This window comes from Xylaria bambusicola (genome assembly GCF_022495145.1).
Source record: "Xylaria bambusicola strain CBS 139988 unplaced genomic scaffold F5B22scaffold_69, whole genome shotgun sequence".
In the NCBI taxonomy this organism is placed as follows: domain Eukaryota; kingdom Fungi; phylum Ascomycota; class Sordariomycetes; order Xylariales; family Xylariaceae; genus Xylaria; species Xylaria bambusicola.
The window spans coordinates 73513-91393 of NW_025953622.1; the positions used below are offsets into that span (position 1 = coordinate 73513).

Here is a 17881-nt window from a genome sequence, read left to right on the forward strand (position 1 = left end):
GCGTGGCGGCTTGCAGGGCTCCTATGTCTCGTTCAGTATGGTGGCATCGCGACATGGTGGGGTCGACCCTTGATGAGACGGTGCTAGCGTAGAGGCATCACCTCGCAACATCCACCAATTGCACCCACGAGGAGTCACCGTCAGTCCTGATTGTAGCCATACACCAACACGGCCCCCCAAAGGTCTTATGGGACGACGTTGGCCAATGCAGGTGTGCGCGGTGGTGCGTTTTGCGCGCCAGGGAGAGATGGGGTGGAGTGGGAGCAATAACGTTTATATTGCTCTTCGTATCTGACGGCATCATGCCGAGCTATTCATTCACAGTTCAAGCTCGGCTGCTAGCTACATATTCCTGTCCATTTCCATTATACCTACATACCGGTACATATGTAGTAAGCTATGTCTTCTGCGCTGCTGGAAGCAGATATACTTGCCTACACTACTTGCCCACACATGGGTAGGTAGCTCGGGCATTGGAGGGAATACAATATCTAGGTAGGCACAGCTTACATGCCTAGCCTTGCCTACCATGCCTAGTACTAACACATACTTACGAAAGGTATAAAGACATGTAGATTCTTGATTCATGTGCATACATACCTACTAGGTACATATGTATGTATACATGCAAAAGCTTTTGCGAGCCAACATACATAGTAAGGTTACCTCTAGTAAGTACCTATACATAGTACTATGTACATTCAATCGGTCAGGGCAGCAAAAGGGCCTGCGCTACATCCTCCTACACCACCCGACGTTGATGGACCCGGCTTGATGCTATGATGAAATCCTTGGTTTCACTACTGTCGAAGTAGGCAGGTTATCAAACAATTTATAAAACAATTTACTAGGGATGCTGTTGGGCCATAAAAGTGCTATGCCTGGATTACGTGGAGGGCCTTTACGAAATGTTAATAGGAATCAGATCTGTATAAACCCGCGGACATGGGCCGGGGGTGTTAACTTCCTGATTTGGTATGTCGTGCTAGGAAGCAAGGATCTACCTAACCAGGTTAGAGCAGCCGCTCGTCAGCTCTTCTGAGACGCGTGGGAAAGGAAGAGAAGAAAAAAAAAACTCTGCCCACCAGGTAGCAAATTAATTACACTACTATAGCAACTAGCAGAGGATACTAGGTTAGTAATGATGGGATGTGTGTAGGGAGGTAAAGCGCCCTCACGCAAGAAGGGGGGAGAAAGACGGAGAGTAAAGGAAGAAATTATTTAAGTGTATTTAAAAAAAAAAAAAAAAAAAAAATCACAGAGCCCCGCCAAGGGTAAGAGCGATAGGAAGGAGGGGGAGGGGAGAAAATTCGAGATGCCATCGACTCACTTCATCCCACTTCGAAATATCGCCCGCGCACATCCATCTGCCCCACCTGGCACTCTCAGGCTCACCACCTACTCTCTCCGTCTTGTACTTCGTACGGCCTTGTTGCGGTCTTGTACCTTGCAAGCAGCATCGACACCCACTTCTCGTCTCACTCCCACTCGCTCGTTCGTTCGTTCGTTCGCTCGCTCGCTCGCTCTAATTTTCGTCCCTTTGCTTATCGACCAAGACGAGTGACAAGCTCTCAATTGGCCCTCTGCTCGCCTTTCGCTGTCGTTAGCCCGTGCTAGACGTTCGAATCCTCCCGTCTCTTTCCCGCATCCGTCCTGGCCTGTCCTGTATTATCCTGTACTATCTCGATCACCCCGTCTCGCACTTAGATTTGGGTGTCTGCCCTGCCCCTCTAAGGCTCAACAAAAACCTGACCGGCACTACTGTAAGCATCCAAGCTGAAGCTGCATTGTTTGGTTCCAGACAACCCCCAAGCCCCCGGCCAGTTTCAACAGTCAGACGCGGCCTTACGAAACATACCCAGACAACCAGGCAGACAGACCGATCGCTACATACTGTTCCTCTTCCCCCGGACGCCTCTCACCGTCTCTTGTCTGTCGTTACTAACACCACTACCACTCCCTCCCTTCCACCAACCACTCCTCCCGCTCCTCCCATTCATTACCTACCTGCCTACCTACCCTGTGCCTGTATAGTACGTGCGTGTGTTCGCTCGGCTGTGGCCACCCTAGACGCGACCTGGTCGATATACCCAAATCTGCCTGCCTAGCTTAGCTGTCTTACTTGACTTGGCTTGTCTCGTTTCTCTCTTCACTCCTCCCCCTTGGTGCGCATCTGTTGATTGTGCCACACCCCCCAAAATTTTTCTAACTCTGCCACCCGCCGTGCGGCACTGATATTGCCCGCGCCATCCCTCGCTCTCACGCGAAACCCCTCCTCCTCTTTCCTCCTCAGCATGAGCGCTCCAGTCCCTTCAGACGGCAACCAAGTTGAGACTTCGGCCACCAACTCGCACCAGCCAGGAAGCTCCCCCTCTACCATTCTCGATGCCTCGCGAAGACAGCCCTCCTCCTCCACCCCCGGTGCCGCCGAACTCGCCAGTCAACCGATAGGCGCTCTCACTTCAGAGGACCAACAGAAACTCGCTACGGCCAAGCAGCTCGTCATCGACAACCTACGATACGAACCCGACTTCCCGATTCCCGGTATCAAGTTCATTGATATACTCCCCATATTTCAGAATCCTGCCGCCTTCAGCTCCCTGCTCGACGTTCTCGTTCTTCTAATCCGAGAACGGTTCGGCAGTCAGGTACCCGATGTCATCGTGGGTCTGGAGGCCCGCGGTTTCCTCTTTGGGCCACCTCTCGCCTTGCGACTCAATCGCCCTTTTGTGCCGGTTCGCAAGAAGGGTAAGATGCCTGGTGCCTGCAGGACTGTTGAATACACGAAGGAATACGGCAAGGATGAGTTCCAGGTTCAAACCAGTGCTATTAAGCCTGGACAGCAATGTTTGATTGTGGACGATATCATTGCTACTGGTAAGTTGACACATGATTCTACCTTGAAACAGCTGCTTCTGCTTTTGTGTTTTTGCTTGGTTTTTGTTGTTTTCATGTCAATGCACTGTCACATGGCCGATGCCGCATGTTTTATCAATTTATTAATCACACTTACCCTATGCCTCGGGTGAGCTTCGAGAGTTATGTCACGTGCGTACCCCTTACCCACCGTTTCTGGCAATATCAATATGCCTTCGCGTTAGAAGGTAATGCGTTACCTCGCTAAGCACGAAGCAATGCTCGACATTTACACTTGAACTTTTATGGGCAGTCCCGTAAAGTTGAAGAGTAGTATGGTGACTAGAGCGCTATCGAAAAGACTCGTTGCAAGCTCCCTATGGCGGGTTGCCATATTATATGCTTTTATTTCCCGAAAATATTGTGATTTCCAAATCAGGGTGACGCGTTTGGTCGAGCCGCGTTGATACCTTCTATCGGAGCACTATACTAATGCCAACTATAGGAGGCACTGCCGCAGCTGCGGGAAAGCTTGTCGAGCTTTCCGAGGCACATATTATGGGCTATCTCTTCATGATTGACATCATCAACCTTAAAGGTACACTTCTACTGGGCGACAAGCCAATCATAACCCTCATCGAGCATAATGAAGAGGAATAAGCGATTCCTAAAGATTTCCGTGTTTATTGGATCATCCTACACCTTTCCCTCTTAAAACAAAAAGAACTTCATCCTTCACAGAGAGAAACTTTTTGCTCTCATGAGATGGCAGCACTTCGCTTCTTAATAGAAAACACCGGCCCTATATAACGTCAAAACTCAAGTCTGGCATCACGCTCAACTGAGTATCATCTGAGTCGATGCACGTCATAATTCCTTAGAGCCGGACCTAGGTTGCATGGTTGGGCGTTAGGGGACATGTTACCACGGCAGTAGGTTTAGTGGTCGTTGGATTTGTCATGTGCGTGCGCTACCTAGAAGGGAATACAAAATCCCACTTAATCAGAAAAATTCAGCAAATAATTCATATGATTATAGTTCGTGGTCGGATCCTGATAGTAGCACGTCCTCCACACTTTAGAAATTTAAACATCACCTCCGAGTTTGGTCGGCTAGTACATATTCAAGGAAAGGGTACAGAAAGGTGCGTAACAGCCTGCGCCTTTTCTTAGTATCAGAAGACGCGTGCTATGCCATTCAAATACTGTGATTACCTACAGAGGTTACTCAATGACGAATCAAATATTCCGCTCCCCACACGCTGAAGAGTGAGCCTAGTGAAAATGGATTTTGTAAAAGGCATGATTTCACCTGACCAGTTGTTTTATGATGACATATCCAGAGTGATGATGAATGACAAAAAATGAGCTTGGGTAATTAGCTTGTTAATTCACGCCCGCAGTTTGCTATCTACTGTATAATGATACTCATTATACCTAATACCTATTATAAATACCCAAAGATCCAGAGATAGAGTAGTCGCAAGTATTTCCACCCAAAATGTGCTCGCGCTACCTATTATCTGAGCTATTAAGAACCCAAACATCTTCTAGTATTGGGCACAATGATGAGCGCAGGCTAATGATAATACATTAACAGTGTCCGTCTTTAAGCGAAGCACATAGGAAATGAAGCGGATCACGAAGTCAATCGGATGTTACGAGATATTGGCCTGACGACCGCTTTGAGGGTCAATGCCAATTTCCTAGTTTTGCTTCAACGCGCGAGAACCTAATAGAAGTTAAGGTAATATGCATCTTTACCATCACCCTGATTAAGCGGAGATAACCAAAAGACCAGAGCTCTTTTGACGTAGCTCGTTAGGACAGGAGACTTGGAACTATCAGTAGTCAGAACTACATAAACCGATGGAAGAGAGAATTAACTATGTGCAAAACACGTTATCAATATTTGTTGAAGAAGTTGGTCGGATTTAAGCTTCAAGATAACCTCTGCAATAAGGAGGCACGACGAAAGCTGCCATACCATGAGGCTTCTACTGCATTTCATGATATTTCAGAACCTCAGCGGTCTAGTTATCTATATAGTAGAATGAGCTTGCGCCATTCGCTTGGCTATACCGTCGACGCACGCCATCATGACTTACAAGGATTGAAAGTCTGGTTGTTTGATGGGTGGAATACGCCAGGCCGTGCACCGCCACAGCGCGCCAATATACTTACCTAATATACTTACCTACCAAAGGTAGGTAAGACCCCTACTTTGAATGATGGTAGTTGCCATATATCAAAGCGCTTCTCGGCCGATCTGAAAAATGTCCGACGAATCGAGCCCGCTTCTCCCCGCCTCTGGATCAGCATCGGTATCATCGGTCAAGAAGAACATGTATTGGACCCTGGGCTGCATATATGGCGCCACCGCCGTTGGCCTCGGCGCCTTCGGAGCTCACGGGCTGAAGAAGGTCGTCACGGATCCCGCTAAGATTGCCAGCTTCACGACCGCGGCCCATTATCAGGTACGTGCAATTGAACACGATTGCTTTCACTACCTAAGGATTTATTTACGTGTTACATACGATGCCTCATGAGTACTCTTGCGTGTTCCGCTCTGACTATATCGTGTAAACACTCCTTGTCGGACACTGGCGAAGAGCCACTTAGCTAGACTGTCATGAACTCGAGGGATGTTCCTTCATGAAAACTATGAAGGAACCAAAATATGGATTTCCTACATAAACCAGACATGAAGTATCATTACTTCATGGAAACTTGCTGACACCTTTCTCCATCTTAGCTCATCCACTCCGTGGCCCTCCTCGTTGCGACACGCGCTGCACCTGAGAATAAGCTTGCGGCCGGTCTGCTCACGGCGGGCATGACGAGTATGTCCCTTTATCCCGGCCCTAGTCCCCAATTCTAATGCGGGCTTTCCTGCAGTGTTCAGCGGTAGTATATACGCCCTTGTGCTGGATCCCGCCCGGTTCCGCTTTCTAGGACCTGTCACGCCGCTCGGGGGACTCTGCCTGATTGGCGGGTGGGCTGCTCTCGCCTTTTAATGCGTTTATCTTGGAGCCGGGCCTGAATTGCGAGGGCAGTTCGATGGTTCAAGTGAAGGAAGAAGGCTGCACGACTGTGTACGGTAATCCCCGAGTCATCGGCGGTTTACTAAAGAGGGCGACGAGATGAGTTCTCATTGGTGGTTGGAGGAGTGTATGTATTGTTAGTTCAGAAACGAAGAAGGTATATGTACATTAACCACTAGTATATATTTATTGCTACCTACTCGACGGCTTTCCTTGATCATGATAGCGACGTTGGGAGATCAATATATTGGTTGTTCGGTGCTGCAGGTAGTTCTGCAACAGACAATGATCTGCACCAGGGGTTGAGAAGGAGCCGAGACGTCACCTACCTAGTGATTATTATCTTCTCTTCCAAACATATTTGACTGCATGATAGAGACATACTTCGCGAGGTCATGTGACAATTACCACCTATCTGCTTTTCCACAACACAGGATCCCGAGGGAATGGGTCAACCTTGGTGAAGCATCTTACAGATAGCCATGGCCAGTTACGTCTGCTGTTCAGCGTATCTAACGCAGCTTATTTTCATAATTGATATGAGATGAATCATAACCTAACAGGTATCTCAAACGCGGCTTCTGACGCAGTCATCTTCTCATCTTCTGACCCATAGCTCTGATAGCGCCGACCCTCGATCGAGAATACCCATGTACTGTACCTAAGGCAACTGGCGACTAGTACTCGCCCAATAAAGAGCTGAAGCTCCCACGTCTGAATTTAGTTACTTTGGCCATCGTCTCGCTTTTGTTCACAGAGTAGTGAAGTGGTGGAGTGAGAGGCATTAGTCAAACATTGGATTCGGAGTTTCATTAGGCGATGAATAATGATTGGTGATATCCTCACAAGAGGCACCAAGGACCACGCGCTGCCTTTATCTCTGGCTTTTCGTTGAGCTCAATCTGTTTCATTCCACGATCGCCCCATTCCAAGTGCTTGAAATCGCTTGAATGTCTGCTGAAGGAGCGTAGAGGCTATGTATCTTTTTAGGCGTGGATGGTCTCAGAAATACGACTCATATTCATTCACTTCTGTATCAGTAGTTAACATTGGGGTAGGTATGTTTCTGGATACATCCTGGTGACTTTTAGGACACTCTATTGTACCACTGGCCTTGTATTACGATGCTTGACAGCAGTAACATCCTGTCTCCCTTGCCGTACCCTCTTGTTGGCTTCTCGATATGCAACGTCCTTATTCTTATATGCCAAGATAAAAGGCCATAGCTCGGGGCTGCCAAATTTTCTATGAGCGGATCACGCAGATATTCAGATCTTCCAAAATTGAACCCACTCCCCTTCGTCACACGAATGCCATACCTATCACGTCGAGTCTGGGAACACTCGTCCTGTACACGCCAAAGTGCTGCCATTGTTGAATGATCGAAACGTGTGATTTTGGTGGAAAAGGAAGAGATGATTAGGAAGCCGGAAGGCACAACCTTATATAAAGCAATAGGACGACCCTAATACCCCCTAAGCTAATGATAACTAATCATGCCCTTTGCGAAAGCCTCGAACGTTCAAAAACGACGCCGTTAGACGTTCGAAGTCTGACGGTTATTATATAGCCCACTTACGTCCAACAGAAAGTGAGGCTATAAGCGATTGGATATATGGAGTCATGAGGTGACTTGTTGTATGCAGCTGAAACCAAGAGTAAGCCAAGAAGCCCAACAGACGGAAGAAGGTTCTAGACTGTAAAAAGTATAGATAGGAAACAGCCCAGTCATCTCCCACATTGAAGAAGAAAAAGGAGAGAATGAGACCAAGGCCCTAGAGAACCCTTGAGAGTTATTGGCTGAATTTGACTAAGTTTAAGCCCTCTATAAGAATTCTTAGGTATCATGAAACCAGGCTGGCTGCTTTGCAAATCTCGCTTCAACGCGTGACTCATCAGTCAATGTTAACGAAATCAATAAGGATATGCGTGTAGGTGTTACTTCGGCAAGACAGCATAGCAGGGATACGCGTAGTCATGTGAGCTCGCGTCACTTGGGTAAGTCCTAATCTACTGAGTCGAATACCGCTGGTAACAGGGAATGAGTTGTATGAATACATCTTAAAATGCCCGCATGAGCATCAGTGTCAAAATGTTATTGTAGGCTGACGAGCCTTCGCCTGTTGAATATTGCGGAATGATCACTAGGTCGCCAAGCTCGATGATTCCCGCCCACGGCCCGCCCAAGAAGCACGATATGCACATCAAAATCGAAATAGCATGTCGGTCCTTTGACGTCTAAGGGCAAGCTTGGTAGCAGAGTAGGTCTAGTGAAGATACGATAGGGAGCGCGCACACCAGTCTAGGCGTCAATTGATTGCGGGTGGAATGATGAGGGCTTAGGCATGAGGAGATTGGGCACATTACTTTCATCGCCTAGTTGGGTAGACCGTCAATTGTTCGCCTTTGCAGATGTTTTGGTGGCTTTCAATTCGACTACCGACATCTTCAACTGCAAGCGAAGGCTCTTCGGCAGCTATCCCGCGGGAGCGCCCGATCTAACCAGGACACACCAAACCGCGGGGTTGAAGTGGATGCCACTCGTGTCCAATGATTGGGATGAAGTAGAGGAACAAGCTGCATAGAGGACTGAAGCGAAGAGTCATCTCCTCTAGATTCTCTAAGGTAACAAATGCCCCTGCTAGAATTCTCCGGGCTAGGTAGAGATTGGCAGGCGTAGTAGGTATTTAACAAGGGCAAAGATCTGGGCTTGGAACTTGATGCCGTTCAGATTACAGTGATCAACTAGGGCTGCATGAATCCTTGACTAACCAACCCCTTTTTGACCCTGGTGGCTTGACTTGACTCCATATACAACTGGTCTGCCAGCCTAGACTGCCTAGGTCTCAAGGGTCTATTTCAAGAAGCGAAGTCTATATAACCTCACTTTCCAATATTGCCTGCATATCTTTAAATGTTAGACATAAGTGGAGTCAAGGAGCGGGTAATCTAGGGATAGTGTCTAGGATATTCGAATGGTCACCGATAGTTATGCTTACTTCCATAAGAGTCAAATCATGCATGTGCTTGAACGAGGGGTAGCAGATCGTGAACATTGGTAAGCTCGTCCCACATATGGAGCCTAAGATGCACAAGCTCCTGTAGGAGGCGTACTCCGGTCAGGCGAAGAATGTTTATATTGTAGATTTGCCAATGTCGTTTTCACTCCCACTAGTTGATACGAGGCTCCCAAAATCAGATAGTCGAAAGAGAGGGAAAATGAACGAAATTTAACGAACAATCGACACTCTCGATGAGATTCAGGAATTCATAATACCTAACATGGCGGACTCAGGACCGCTTCTCGACAACATCTTCCGGGTTTGACGTTTCCAAACAGCTGAAGCACTGCGAAATGGTGCCGCGAACTCTCTATTCGAATTCCTTCAGACAGCACGAGCAGCTGAGTGAGGCGTATTGCAGTCCCACTACTCATCAGAATTGTTAGCACGTTACATATTAGTAGCCACTACTTACAACATAGTTCCTTTACTAAGAAGAAAATGACTACCGCAGGAATGCTCTATAAACTAAATACGCCTCGAGGAACTTTAATACCTGCTGAGATCGTGAACAAGTTGGTGAGTGTGGGCCGCTCAACGGGTTCAGCAGGGCCAAGGTGAGCGCTTACTTCAATTGTTAACGCTGTGCCCCATCCGGTGGATTCCTTCAATGATCTCGATCTTCTACTCTACAACTCTGGAACATCAATACAGTCAATTCAATTGCCCATCATGTAGTGCGTAATTGCCCGCGCCAAGCAACCCAACACTACATTTCGCCGTGGCATGCACAGATGGAGGAATCAAGAAGATTAGCAGAACTGCAGGTCCAGTTGCGAAACCTGGAGAACTGTCCTAAGCAAGCAGAGAAACGCCGACGCGAAGAACATCAGCGCGTTGGTAGAGCACGAAAATGCCGACGCGAAGAAGAGCAGCGTGCTGACAAAGCAAAGGCGCAATGTCTGCCCACAACTCTCGACGAGTACATCGAAGCCTGTCACAACCTCGTATTTACTAATTTGAAGGTCAAACCGGGCCCGGCAAGGATGACAACTGGGAGCATCCTACCACCCTATGCCAAGTTTTACCCGCGTCGTCTCAGGCCGTGGGATGACTTCCTCGATGAGCAGCACAAGATTCTTGAAAAGGTTTATCTCAACTTTCCCATCGGAAAGCAGGTTTTCGATAACCGGAATTATCTCGCCACGCTCGGACAAAAGGTAATAAAAGGACCCCTTACGAATAAAAAGGTATTAGAAACTATTCTCCATAAGTGTATCGAGGATCCGGTTCGATGTATTATCCACGAACTAAGCAAGTCGGGGGATTTTCAAAAGGTGTTGAATATTGGGCATGGTATCGCATTTGAGAACCAGATCAACCCCCTCGACGATCGTTCCTACGAAGTTGTCAACCGACAGCTACAACCAACAGCTCAACCACAAGAACCCGAGCAGGTAACGAAACCTCTAAAGACGCCAAATCCTGCCAAATACCCTCCCACGTTAAACCCTGACCAGATTTGTGTTTATCGATGTGAAGAGCAAGGAACAGAGAAGAGAAAAACTATTGCTATCTGGGAATACAAACCACCACACGAGCTGTCCCTTACACAGCTGCGTGCCGGCCTCAGGGACTTGGATATGAGGAAGGTTGTCACGAATGACAAGATCCCCAAAGACGAGGAGGCCAAATTCCGCCACTACGCAACTAAGCTGGTTGCCTTGGCTATCACACAAGCATTCCATCATATGGTGAAGTCCGGCCTCGCATATGGGCTCTTAACGACGGGCGAGGGCATTGTTTTTCTCAAGATCGACTGGAATGACCCTCATACAGTATACTACCACCTCGCCGAGCCTGCAGAAGAAGTTGCTGCTCATAATAATAGCTATCGCTCCTGCTCCGCCATTTCTCAGTACTTGGGTTTCTACCTACTTGCTCTCAGCGATTACTCGGATCGCGGGCAAGATGCCCGGGATCGAGCGATTAGTGGGTTGAAAACCTGGACGACCGACTTTAGAACAGCAGCAAGCGAGGTTCCAGAGAACCAAAGGATGCCTCCTCAGTATTCTCCCGCATACACCCCTAATGTATATCTGTCTGTCGACCGCACTATGCCCTACCAAAGCCTGCGCTTCCAGTGTAACGGTGCGCAATACAGCAATCCCCCACTACTGGGGGGTAATAAGGATGATAGTATCGAGGGGGAAGGAGTTAGAAGCCCAAATCGTCGGAAATCACCCGGTACCGTCACAGAGAGACAAGCTACTCGACGGAGCGCTAGGCTTTTGGGACGGCATTCAAACAACAGAGAGGGTGCTGGTAGAGAAGGCCAAACCAGGGGCCGTGGGAGTCGGCATAGCGACGGGAACGAGTTTGAAGGGAAGCCTTATAAGGACCTAGCGTACTGCACTCAAAAGTGCTTTCTCGGGTTGGTTATGGGAGACGTTCTCGACCCGGACTGCCCCAATCTCACATTACACCAACACCGCAACACCTATGGCAGCGTTCTTTGTATCGACAACTACCACTGCATCAGTCATTCCGACTTTCTCCAACTACTATCCCACCAGCTGCAGCGCACGCTCGACTACGGAATTTCCTCCCTGGGCATCACCGCCACCCGCGGGGCCCTGTTCAAAGTCACGCTCCTCGCATACGGCTACACCTTTGTTGGCAAGGGCACAGTACAAGCGTTTATCCCCGATTTAGAGCATGAGGCCCAAGTCTACGAACGGCTTAAGGACATACAAGGCGTCCACATACCCGTTTTCCTAGGCGCTATCAACTTACGGGCTCTAAACAGAACGTACTACTACGACTTCCGCGTCGACATTGTGCATTTGTCCCTTCTGTCCTGGGGTGGTCTCAGTCTAAGAGACGGCCTGGGTCTAGGTAAGAATAAGCCCACTTTACAGCGTATGACGGTGGAGACAATCAAGGAAATCCACCAACGGAGAGTGGTTCATAACGATACCCATTATGAAAACATACTCTTCAATCCGCAGACGGGGCGTGTTATGCTGATTGATTTCGAGCGCTCACAGCTCCTTGACATGCCCCGGCCAACGCCGGATGCCCGCAAGCCTAATAAGCGACGGCGAGCCCAGGATTCGAAGGAGCAAACTAAGTCGGTAGACAGTTCTTGTAATTTCTCGGACGATTTAGCGGGAGTAGACGGGGCGTTCTATATCATCTCCCTGCCAGGATATCAGCAAAAATCACACGTGGGCCAAAGGTAGTGGCATACAAATCAGAAGTAAGGTGTTGTACAGTAGGTGGTAATGTATTGCAGCGCGTTTATTACTGTTAGAATAAATGGATTAGGGTGCACTTAACCCTTTAGCTATATGCTATCATTAGATTCCCCCGGGACCTTTTGAGTCCTTGGTTCTTCTCTCTTCATCTTGAACACAACTGTCTTCTGCTTGTCTTGTATATGTCTCTACTTTTTATGATAATTCGTTCTGCGCTTGCGAAATCTATGCTAGTAGCCATTCTTAATGTGTTCACAAGCCACTTCGGAAGCCATTCAATGGGAACAAATGTGCAACATACAGTCAGGAATAGGGGTAAAGATATTAATTGGAGTTACATGTTTTAATGATGTTGCTATTGACTGGGCAGGTACATCTATTTAAAGATGTTTACTAGCTTAAGGGACATCTACAGCAGATTATTCTTGCTCTGGACAATATCCCTTATTAATGTTACCCTTCCCTTCCACTCCGCTCCTGAAACGATGGACCTGCTAACCAATCTTTCCTTGGAGCTATAGAGGATATGCTAGGAATCAATAGGCGATAGGGTAATCCCTTTATGCCTTGATCTGCTTTGCGGGAATGGTGACTTATGATGGCTGGGAACATGACAACCGGTGCAACGATCAACTGTACCCTCCGCCAAAATAAGCATCCTAAGAGTTGCGACTCTTCCCAAGCTCACTTTGAGCCGTCGCGGTCGGCCCACCCTTGATGGGCTCACCGCCGGTGACCTTCTTCTCGCCTTCAGTAATATCATGTAAGTTCTGACTGTTGATCGGCTCGCCCGCATGCTTCTGAGCCATTGCTGTCGGACCGCGCTTTGTGGGTTCATCTCGGCCTGTGATTTCCTTCTCGGCAAATGTGATGTGCGAGATGGTGGCAGAGTCGAGTGTGCCACTAGGTGTAGAGTTGTTCTGGGACTAGAAAAAGAGAATGAGATTCGTGGAATACGAGGAAATGTTGCAGAGTTATGCACGTCAGAGAACAACAGGATTGGGCACTAGAAGTCAACTGTTCAAGATTAACGTACAGCAGAGGTTTCAATGCTCTGGGCCACGCCAGCTGGACCACCCGCGATCGGGGAGTCTTTTCCAGTCACGCGCTTCTCTCCCTCAGTGATGTCGGAAACAGCTTGGGGTGTTATTCTCTGGTTTGCATGCTTCTGGGCCTGGGCCGTGGGGCCTCCTTTGACAGGACCATCTGCACCGGTAATCTCCTTCTCTTTGGCAGTGATATTGGAGATGACACCCGAGTTGAGGGTTTGACTAGCCATTGTTCTCTGTGCATATTGAAAAATGGGTGTTGCTTGTGCTGTTGTTCTGTGAACTGAGAGCCTGAAGGCTCTTGTGAGTAATGACCGAGACATGGCTGGGATGGTAGGATGGGTGGTAACGAGAAGTTCAACAGACAAACTTGGAAAGGTAATAAAACAGAAAATATAATGAAGCAATATACTTGAATGCACCACTTCACTTGTAACTTGTTTTGCACCTTCTTATATGCGATGGTATTGTTAGGTCAGTTTTACAATGGGGACCTCGATGATTGCTAATATGCCATCAATGATGATGGGTTCTTCGAGCGCTGGGAGCTATTGTGGACCTGGGTGATGATTCATGACCTAGCCATCGAGTTTGCGGCCATTAGCGTCACTGGCTATGGACGTGTGTTGGTGCGAACTGTTCCGTCGATCTGATGCCGGGGGAGCGCATCATAACTGATTTACGGCTTTCTCTGGGGACCATTGTAACTGGTCCGATGTGTTACTTTTTTTTGCGCGCGATGGTCCCTCGGACATGTTTCAATTCTCAGCCTCGGATTGAACGTTAGATTAAAACATTAGATTGAACGGGAAGCTTGCAGGGCGCTACTTACCAGTAATCTCGCCATCCTGCATCACACTGTTACCTTTCTCAAACGGGCTTTATAAGGCTTTTCTTGTGATGTGTGTTGGGCCTTCTTTCCGCTTCCGCCTGCTACGCTGTGAAATTTTCTAGCTCACGCCTTATCTCGATTGCTACATGACGGTGGACAATCACAGCTAAAGACATACTATTGTGCTGCGCTGTGGGCGACGGAAATGCTGTGTCTTCCATCGACTTTCTTGTAAACCTTTCCAAAACTACTTGTCTACGAATTAGGGAATAATTAGGCGCGAAGACTCCTGCATCCAAGGTGTAGAGTAGTAGTTCTAGTATTGGGTTAGGGGAGTTATAGCAAAGGTGATTATCGAGCTGATCTGGCCAAAGCAGGCTGGACTGGTCAATTATCTTAAGATAAATAGTAAACTTCGCAAATGGACTGTTGGGTAGCTATCTAACCTTGACAAAGGGGCCAAGGATTGAGATGGTTTGAGAGGTCATGGATGCGCTGCTAGGTTGAGCGAGGGCCAAAGTTGCCACTACAGCACGCGTGGCTGCGTAGGAGTAGAACCAAATCATCACTTGTAAAGTAGAACCGGCACAAGTTCTCGACTACTATGTCCTGGCGGGAATTAATCGAGCTGGCTATAACTAATACTTCCAATGTTGATTTGTTTCGGTATCTGATACAGTGTTTTCTTATATGATGAGGCAGTCGGAAGATGCGACTTGATGGATGTCGTCGTCGCTATTGGCTTGCTAGGTCCAGTGGCCAACTTGGCGCCGCGGCCCGGTACGCAGCATCACCGCCGCCAAGCCGGCAGTTCAACATACAAGGCGTTTGCCTAAAGAGTTGATTCTCGCCGCAGCACTGTCAAATGCGTATAGAATTTGCGTAGGCAGACAGGTGTTCCAGTCCATCAGGAGTTGCTAATCTCCCCATTTGCAAGGAAACAGAATACGGGTTCAGATTTCACCCTTCTCTTTGTCTTGCGTGATAATACACATATTCGAGCTCGAAGACGCCAATTACGACGGATTATCGTTAGTCCAGCATTCCCTTGATATCGACTCAGAGTCGGGACACAAGTGCCATCTCCCGGCTGATTCGAGTGAGTTGTATCTAAGGATCATCCGGGCGTTCGGAAAAACACGGTCCCGGGTATGAACAACGACACCCAATCACTTAACTGCCGTGTCGTTATGGGCGATGCGTATATGTTTTGAGTGTGCAACCTTGTCATTGATCCTTGAGCTTGGATGTTGATTATTCTCCTCTGGATGAATTCAGAAGAAGCACTACTCTATCGACGGACGCGGCACAAGGAAATTCCGCATTCTGATCATTATGATGATGAACGGGTATTTTGTAGATATGATGATCGATGCCCTCTCGCTCTGCTTGAATAGTGCGTGCTTGTGAATCGCAACTATCCTGGACAGATCATCAACATCGACATCAATTTGCACCTCAATACCGTTACGATGAAGGTCACACTCCTTGCTCAAGGCCTTGCGCTTGTCACGCCTTCTCACGCATACCTTCGATTCGGATGTGCTACGCTCAGCGTCCAGCGTCTTGATCCCCTCGTTGAACCAGGTGCCATTCCCTCAGCCCATCTGCATCAGATCATCGGAGGAAACGGTTTTAATGCGACTATGGACCCAAAGACCGATGTTGCTGAGCGCGCCACTTGCACGACTTGCACATTCTCTGAGGACTTCAGCAACTACTGGACGGCCGTGATGTACTTGGTATGTATCCGTTTCCTAAACACGTTGTTGTCTGTGCTGACTTTTCTTCAGTATGTGAATTTCATCTTCATAAGCTGCCTAGGTGTAACTTGATGACAAGACTTGGCTTGATGAACGGCACTTACATATACCAGTAAGGCTCGCAATGGCACATACAAGCGCGTGCCCCAGTATCCGAACTCGCTACTCGGTAATATCAAGGGTGGCATGACGGTTTACTACATCCAGCAAGACTTTTCTTCGAACGGCAACCAGAAGATCACGGCGTTCAAGAAGGTGAGTGCAATTCGCAAGCGCTGGTCAGAGCAAGCAACAGCTTAACATGCTCAGGGGTTCCGCATGACCGTAGGCACGCCCTCGGCCAAAGACGGCAGCAACCCGGGACTCCGCTATACTTGTCTGCAGAACGTCAACACTCGATTCCCCGAGACGGCCGAGTTCCCAAAGCAGGCGTGCCCCGCCGGTATCATGGCCATCCATCATTTCCCTGCGTAAGTGGACCGCTGATCCCCTTCCTCTCTATTGGTCTCCGGCCCGTGCTGACCGCCTGCTCGCAGGTGCTGGGACGGCAAGAACCTCGACAGCCCTAACCACCAGGACCACATGTACAACACTAACAGGGGCGCATTCACCCCAGCGGGAGCATGCCCGGCCTCGCACCCTGTAAGGATGCCGCAGTTGGCGTACGAGACAATGTGGGACACGCGCCAGTTCAACAACAAGGCCGACTGGCCTGCCGATGGCTCGCAACCATTTGTATGGAGCTACGAGGATAGCAAGGTAAGTCATATTGTCTCCTGAGTCATTCCCTCCGACACTGCAATCCCCTATGTAATTACCCCGGCTGAATAAATCTTTTCTTATAGGGATACGGCACACACGGCGACTACGTCTTCGGGTGGAAGGGCGACGCCCTCCAGCGCGCCATGGACTCCACGGCCCTGCTTAGCAATGGCATCACCACCCAGTCTGTCGACAAGGCCAACCAGTGCACCATCAAGAACACTGTCAATGAGAACATCGACGGATGTGAGTAGTTTGCTTCCATGAACCTTCTTGGAACGATGAGAACTAATGCTCTATTTCTTAGGGCTTACGGCTCTCCCGGGTCGAGGCAGTATGCCCATGTAAGGATGGCAGATGGAATCCGTGTGTGCTACGGTTGCGTAGGGGGTCTGTACAGACCTATACGTAATTACATTATATAGCCATGTAAATAGCTAGCCCTTCGGGCCACCTACCAAACTTCCAACTTACCAATCTACATCACCATTTACAATACGAATATTCAATCAGTCCCATTGAATTATTTGTTACGGTGTGAGTCTGGTCTGGATAGATTGTCCTATGAAGAACCTTTGTTGGGCGAAGGTGTGTCAGCAGCTCACCACTGTAATGGCCCTGATAATACTAAGATGTACGATACTGGGTGCACAGTTATATCTAAGTCACCCTTATCGTAGGCACAAGCGGGAATTTATCTTCTCCAGTCGATTTTGACGGATAAGACATGCTTCAATGTTACCGCGTAATACAGAATTAGAGGTAACCTCGATCAATCTCGATTTGGGAATGCCCTAAACAGAATCTGAAGCCGTCACGAAATATATCGCATACGTATTTGGGAGGGCGCTGGAGAGCCTTGTCCTCGTCAATTTGGCATGCCTCCTAAAGGTCGTCATACACTTATTTTTGGATCAGAAGGCTTAGCGGATGAGCAGTTTCAGAAACTTTCCAGAAGGGAATGGAATCTTTCTCGGGGTGATACCTTCCAGAGTATCTTGATCAGTCACTCACCGGAGCTTCATAACTTCACCTTCGGCTGTCATCATATAATTATGGATGGTATGAGTTAGCATATTCTACTACAAGGACTGAGTCAGATGTATCGAATGCAGCCATTAAAACAAGTAGCTATCTGGAGTTCAGCCGTTACCAGCAACAGGAGCTTGATAGCAGGCGGTTAGAGAGCTCTATCCAGTATTTGGAGCAGAGTCTTGTACGCGCCCCAAGACCGACACTGCTTCTACCATTGGCGCAAGAAACGATTTGGCGACACCGTGACAGCTATCGAAGTCATATATGTACTCTAGAAAT

At 48.3% G+C, this 17881-nt stretch overlaps 5 protein-coding genes across 5 annotated transcripts; 4 read left to right on the forward strand and 1 right to left on the reverse strand.

Moving 5' to 3' along the window:
- Nucleotides 1-2294: 2294 nt before the first annotated feature.
- F5B22DRAFT_661126 (phosphoribosyltransferase-like protein) lies at nucleotides 2295-3790 on the forward strand (the record flags this gene model as incomplete). Its single annotated transcript, XM_047980346.1, has 2 exons — nucleotides 2295-2877; nucleotides 3362-3790. 2 exons carry the CDS (start codon nucleotides 2295-2297, stop codon nucleotides 3514-3516), a joined length of 738 nt encoding a protein of 245 aa, XP_047825914.1. The 3' UTR covers nucleotides 3517-3790.
- Nucleotides 3791-5079: 1289 nt separating this feature from the next.
- F5B22DRAFT_626849 (DUF423-domain-containing protein) lies at nucleotides 5080-6570 on the forward strand. Its single transcript, XM_047976277.1, has 3 exons — nucleotides 5080-5332; nucleotides 5611-5698; nucleotides 5754-6570. Exons 1-3 carry the CDS (start codon nucleotides 5132-5134, stop codon nucleotides 5870-5872), a joined length of 408 nt encoding a protein of 135 aa, XP_047825915.1. The 5' UTR covers nucleotides 5080-5131; the 3' UTR covers nucleotides 5873-6570.
- Nucleotides 6571-9515: 2945 nt separating this feature from the next.
- F5B22DRAFT_498194 (uncharacterized protein) lies at nucleotides 9516-12226 on the forward strand. The gene has a single exon (XM_047972419.1). It carries the CDS (start codon nucleotides 9696-9698, stop codon nucleotides 12144-12146), a length of 2451 nt encoding a protein of 816 aa, XP_047825916.1. The 5' UTR covers nucleotides 9516-9695; the 3' UTR covers nucleotides 12147-12226.
- Nucleotides 12227-12820: 594 nt separating this feature from the next.
- Nucleotides 12821-13440, reverse strand: F5B22DRAFT_651478 (uncharacterized protein; the record flags this gene model as incomplete). Its single annotated transcript, XM_047979469.1, has 2 exons — nucleotides 12821-13087; nucleotides 13198-13440. 2 exons carry the CDS (start codon nucleotides 13438-13440, stop codon nucleotides 12821-12823), a joined length of 510 nt encoding a protein of 169 aa, XP_047825917.1.
- A 2074-nt stretch (nucleotides 13441-15514) lies between these two features.
- Nucleotides 15515-16915, forward strand: F5B22DRAFT_639745 (uncharacterized protein; the record flags this gene model as incomplete). Its single annotated transcript, XM_047977758.1, has 6 exons — nucleotides 15515-15784; nucleotides 15923-16060; nucleotides 16115-16275; nucleotides 16342-16564; nucleotides 16651-16813; nucleotides 16875-16915. The coding sequence occupies 6 exons, from the start codon at nucleotides 15515-15517 to the stop codon at nucleotides 16913-16915; spliced, it is 996 nt and encodes a 331-aa protein (XP_047825918.1).
- Between the last annotated feature and the right edge of the window lie 966 nt (nucleotides 16916-17881).